At 45.5% G+C, this 6,000-nt stretch overlaps 1 protein-coding gene across 1 annotated transcript in view; it reads left to right on the forward strand.

Moving 5' to 3' along the window:
- Positions 1–5,110, forward strand: part of LOC116895216 (alpha-N-acetylgalactosaminide alpha-2,6-sialyltransferase 5) — a 37,527-nt gene extending 32,417 nt beyond the window's left edge. The window contains exon 4 of the mRNA XM_032896547.1: positions 4,350–5,110. Coding sequence (XP_032752438.1) covers positions 4,350–4,581 — 232 coding nt within the window. The 3' untranslated portion in view covers positions 4,582–5,110. The remainder of the gene's footprint in view (positions 1–4,349) is intronic.
- Positions 5,111–6,000: the final 890 nt, after the last annotated feature.

Consider the following 6,000-nt stretch of genomic DNA (forward strand, 5'->3'; position numbering starts at 1 on the left):
CATCACACAATGACCATCACAGTGTCCATCACAGTGACCATCACACAGTGCCCATCACACTGGGCCCATCACACAGTGCCCATCACACAGTGTCCATCACACAGTGACCATCACACAGTGCCCATCACACAGTGCCCATCACACAGTGACCATCACAGTGTCCATCACAGTGACCATCACACAGTGCCCATCACACTGTGCCCATCACACAGTGCCCATCACACAGTGCCCATCACACAGTGACCATCACACAGTGACCATCACACGGTGTTCATCACACAGCGTCCATCACACGGTGTCCATCACACAGTGTCCATCGCACAGTGTCCATCGCACAGTGACCATCACACAGTGACCATCACGGTGTCCATCACACAGTGTTCATCACACAGTGTCCATCAGTGTCCATCACACAGTAACCATCACACAGTGCCCATCACACAGTGTCCATCACACAGTGTCCATCACACAGTGCCCATCACACAGTGACCATCACACAGCGTCCATCACACAGTGTTCATCACACAGTGTCCATCAGTGTCCATCACACAGTAACCATCTCAAACCACTTGTAGTTTCAGATTAAAAGTCCAAATGAAAGCAGTAACCAGGTAATAATAACACCTAACATGTTATAACTATCTCCTGTTCAACTGTGAACACAAACAGTAAGCTTAGCTGGGTGGGATCTTGCCCTGAGGTCACCACTCTCTTAATTCCACTAGTTCCACGGAATTCCAAAGCTCCATTGAACTTCCTGGTGCCCCTTTAATACTTGTGCCCTACATTTTGGGTTTTTTTTTCTTTCTAAGCTTACTGCTTGATCAAAATGCTCCTCATAAGAGTAAACCACAGGGCACAGTGGTAAACTCACAGGTGTGAGTAAACTTGGATGACAAGAGCTTTCCTTTGTCAATGTAATTAATCTGAATCTCTTCACCTTAGCCTTAGGCAGACTCTTCAGACAAGGGCAAAAAGTAGCTACATTTTTGACCAAAATATACCAAAAGCAGTCTCAAAACTTCTTCTAGGGTACATACTAAAATTTTCCTCCTCTGAAACCTCTAGAGCCAGGTCCCCACAGCACTGTCTTGCATGTGTCTACTAGTATGGCCCATTAAATCCCACTTGAAGCATTCCACTGCTTTCCAAAGTCCCCAAGTCAACACTCTTCCAAATGAAAGCATGGTTAGGCCTATCATAGAAATACCCCAGACCCTGGTACCAACTTCTGTCTTATTTGGGGTTTCCATTGCTGTGAAGACACACCATGACCAAGTCAACTCTTATCAAGGGACAACATTTAATTGGGGCTGGCTTACAGGTTCAGAGGTTCAGTCCATTATCGTCAAGGCAGGAAACAAAGCAGCACACAGGCAGACATGGTGCTGGAGGAGCCGAGAATTCTGCATTTCCATCAAAGGCAACCAAGAAAAGGGTGTCTTTCACACTGGGTGGAGCTTGAGCACTAGGAACCTTCAAAGCTGGCTTATACAGGGACACACTTCCTCCAACAAGGGCACATCTATTCCAGCAAGGCCACACTCCCTAACAGTGCCACTTCCCATGGGCCAAGCATATTCAAATCACCACAAAGTGTTAAAAGACGAAAGCAATTTTTACTTCCAAGAATGGCCCACTTGGACACCTGTGTAACCATGGTACCCAAACACATAAATCTAATCTCCCTCTAGGTGATCAATAGGGAGCCCAATAAGCTTTCACTCAGAGAGATGGTTCTCTTGGATAAGGGAATTGATCCTGAACATCCTCCAGCCCACTTCCAATTACCTTCTATTCCTGGGAACTACATCAATCACATGATATTTTTAGAAACCTAATTGTTTCCTTAGTAGATTGATGTCAATAAGATGCCTAAAGCCTAGGTGAGTCACATTTAAAGCCTGGATTGATATGAAAGAGAGGGTTAGCCCCTGCAATAGCGTGGCAGAATGAATTTGGCAGCCTTCCTTCTCCAGATCTTGCTCTATGAACCTGCAGAAATGGATTCCCCACGTGCCTGCCCCTTGGTTTTTGTTTCCTTGCTTGAGTTTTAATTTACTTATTTACTGCTGATGTTTTATGTTTTGATATTTGTTTGCTTTGGACGAGGCCCGACTCTATGACCCAGGCTAGCTTGAAACTTACAGTGATTCCCCTGCCTCAGCCTCTTAAGTGCTAGGATTGCAAGCAACATTCACCATGGCAGTTGTTCTATCCCTCTCTGGTTGTTGTTTGTGAGTAGTGACCAGTTCCGACCTGAGTTTTCTCCAACATGAATTTTCTGTACTGAAAATGCTTCCTCCTGAACCTTGGCGTTATTCCAAGTCTGGGGTGGGTAGAAATCTGCAGTGACTGACAGGGCAGGTGAGCAGTCCCTGATTGTAGACAGGATTATTAGGGATGCAAAGTGTGAACTCAGCACAGAATCTGGGCTGACATGATAAAAATAAACCCCTCTTACTGGAACAACTTTAACCTAAGAGGAGGCGCTGCCCAGAGGTTTACTGTTGCCTGAGCCATGGACTTGACACCTCTCCTGATAAAAGACTTCGATCTCTGACCCAGGAAAGTTGCTACTCTAAAACTCATTTGAGCATTGATCGCCTCCAAAGAAAAAGAGGAGGTTTGCTGGTCTTGGGGACAGGGGCTCCTGTTCTTAGAGAAGGGCCCTCAGGCATCAGGCTTTGAAAGACGACTTGGAGATATTCAGCACCTTGGGCCTTTCAGAGTCTCTAGCAGGAGTGTCCAATCTTTTGACCTTGGGACATGACATCGTGGTTGTCTTTAGTTAGGCGTTCACTACAGTGAAGAGGCACCGTGACCTAGGCAACTCTTATAAAGAAAAACATTTCATCGAAGCTGGCTTACGGTTTCAAGAGTTTGGTCTATTATGATCATGGTGGGAGCATGGCAGCCTCCAGAGAAACACGGTGCTGGAGGAGCTGATTGCTATGCATCTCCATCCTAAGGTAGCAGATGGAGACTGTGTATCACACTGAGCATAGCTTGAGCATATATAACCTCAGAGTCCCCCCACAGCAACACACTTCCTCCAACAAGGCCACACCTCCTAATAGTGCCACTCTCTATGGGCCAGTGAGTTTATGTGGGTGTGGGTGTGGGGGGGGGTGGGCATTCCTATTCATACCACCGCAGTGATCTACACTTGTGTTAGGCTATATTCATAGTTATCTTCGGATGTATGAGACAGCAGACTGGACATGCCTAGGTTGTCTGCTGAACACCTTGATGAAACTTGTTGTTTACTGTTCAAGCCCAGAAGAGGGAGCACCATTCTAGAATGGAGATTAATCTGACGCCAGAGCACATTTAGGGGTCTACCACCTTGAAAAATAAATCAACCGAGTCTTTTTATTTGAGGCAGAAATGGGAGATATAGAAAACCATGCTATGGCCATCAGTCTCCCATGAAGGGAAGGGAGAGAGTTGAGAGTCTCTGGACCAAGAGACACTAGACTCTACACATATGGCCCGTCTACAACAACTGGAATAAAACAATGGCTGCTTGCTGTCTGTCTTCGTTTTTACCTGATAAAATCAGACTTGGGGTTCTTAGGGGAGAAAAATGTCTGTGGAGGCATGGCATTCAGCTGGTCACTCCCCCCAAGGGGAGAAATTCAAACACTGTTTATTGTGTCCACACTAGGCATAGTCCCAGAAATGAGGTAAATCCCTGGTCTTGAGGCAGACAATAAACAGGAAAGCAATGGCAGCTTTGAGGAGATTTATGCTGTAAGGGAGCTGACGGATAGGGTGAAGAATTGGGAGCAAAGACCCTCGAGGAGTGCCTTAGTCCCGTTCTAGTGCTATGAGAGACACCATGACCAAGGTCTCTTACAGCAGAAAGCCTTTAGTTGCCGTTTGCTTAGAGTTTCAGAGGTTTAGTCCATGTTCATTGTGGCAGGGAGCATGGCCGCACACAGGTAGATGTGGTGCTTGAGCAGTAGCTGAGATTACATCCTGATCCATAAACAGGAAGTAGAGAGAGAGAGAGAAAGAGAGAGAGAGAGAGAGAGAGAGGTGGCAAAGAGAAATAATTGTGTATATGCAGTGCCTAAACCCTGGGACCTGAACACCCCACAGCACAGCTCCCTGTTTCATGCTGCGCCTAACGTTAGCTCCTCAAAACATTTTCGTTTTCTTATTACTTCAACATCAGAAAAAAAAAGTCATCAGCTGAAGTTCTTTTGATGAGAAAATGCGGCTTGCGTTTATCAGCTCATTACGGTAACACTGACAAAGCGTGTTCCATGCCGTGTATGGCTTGGGTGTTCGCATTATTTTGCTCTCTCTGCTTTAACAGTTGTTCCACTTTCCTCCCACAGGGACCCAAAGCACCCTTCCGTACCCTATCATTACTATGAGCCTTCTGGACCCGATGAATGTACAATGTACCTCTCTCACGAACGAGGACGCAAGGGCAGTCACCACCGTTTCATTACAGAGAAACGGGTATTTAAGAACTGGGCACGGACCTTCAACATTCACTTTTTCCAACCAGACTGGAAACCAGAACCACCCGCTGTGAATCCTGCTGAGGATAAGCCTGTGTTCTGAGGGGTGAACCTGATGGATAAGTGAGGCGCTGGATAGCATCCCCGCTGTCTGGCAGAAGGACTTGACCTCTGGCAGGGAAATGGGAACTGAATGGGTGGCTGAGAAGAGCGGCGTCCTTCAGCACCATGGACAGAACCCGGCGGCCAGCGAACATTCCGGAATGCATACATTCTAATCAGTATTGTCTCTTGGAAAGAGCAACTGTAGCCACTGCCATAGCTAGGAACACTTCCAGGTCTCTGGAAGTATTGCCTTCGAATCTGAAACAGGAGCAGCCCAACTCTTAGTTGCGTTTCTTTACAGACATCCACGTCAAAGGATTTTTCTATCAGGCTGTAACCTAACCTGACCTGTAATCTTTGCCATTTGTCAGACAAATTTGTGATTTGTAAAAGGCCTGAACGTGTGGACGTGTTTCTGAAGAGCACATCTCCAATGATTTTCATAAAGCAAATGTCTGCTATTTATTTATTGAGAGTTTTTTAGTGTACTCTAGGCAGTATTTTTATAGATTATGATTATGTGGCAATTTATTCCTCCTGACTGTTTAATCCTGATCGGTGGTCGGAATAGGCTAGGATTGGGCTGATGAGTTACTGAATCCACAAGGCTCGTTATTAGCTTGAAATCGGTATTCGACGTGGAAGTGTGCAGCACTGTTTGAACCTCTCAGCTTCAGGCAATTTGCTGTTTCATAACGAAAACAGCTATAACACTTCCTAATGTACATAAATGTTCAAAAGAACAAGATTGAAAGCCAAAAACTGTTATTAAAACAAAAAGATGCTAATGAGAGAAGTTTAAGGATACAATAGCTTTTCTTTCAGTAGCAACTGATGATACAAGCTGTTTCTCCTTGAGTTCTGCTTTCCTGTTCTTTAGAATGTAACAGAAAGTCCCCTGAGTTCCTCTTGCAAATCTAAGCTCACCAGAGCCTCTCTCACTTGCAGCAGAATTAGACCCTTGGACTGATGTGGCTTTTGTCAGTAGAAGGAACCTTCTAATCAGGGTGGAGATGTCAGGGTCCTCTGGGTAGAAATCATGCTTCCTCCTGGGTCTCTGGTTTAACCACTATCCCTGGATTCTTTAACAAAGTGAAGAGTTAGAGAGGGGTGGCGGCAGTGCCAAGAGCTGCCCGTGTTTTGAGGACACAGAACAGTTCCGACCCACTGGCTGCAAGTTTAGAACAGTGTGAAGTTTAGAACAGTGTGAAGTTTAGAACAGTGTGAAGTTTAGAACAGTGTGAAGTTTAGAACAGTGTGAAGGACTCCTCTCTCCATTCAAACCCACGATCGCATAGTATTATAGATTTGCTTTGAAAATTTGTATAGCTCACATAAATAAGAATGTGCTAGGCTCTTTACACTACTGCCAAGGGACATTAGTGTGTCTAATGACAGACTCGAAGGCAGCAGCTGA

Source organism: Rattus rattus, chromosome 3 (assembly GCF_011064425.1).
Source record: "Rattus rattus isolate New Zealand chromosome 3, Rrattus_CSIRO_v1, whole genome shotgun sequence".
NCBI lineage: Eukaryota > Metazoa > Chordata > Mammalia > Rodentia > Muridae > Rattus > Rattus rattus.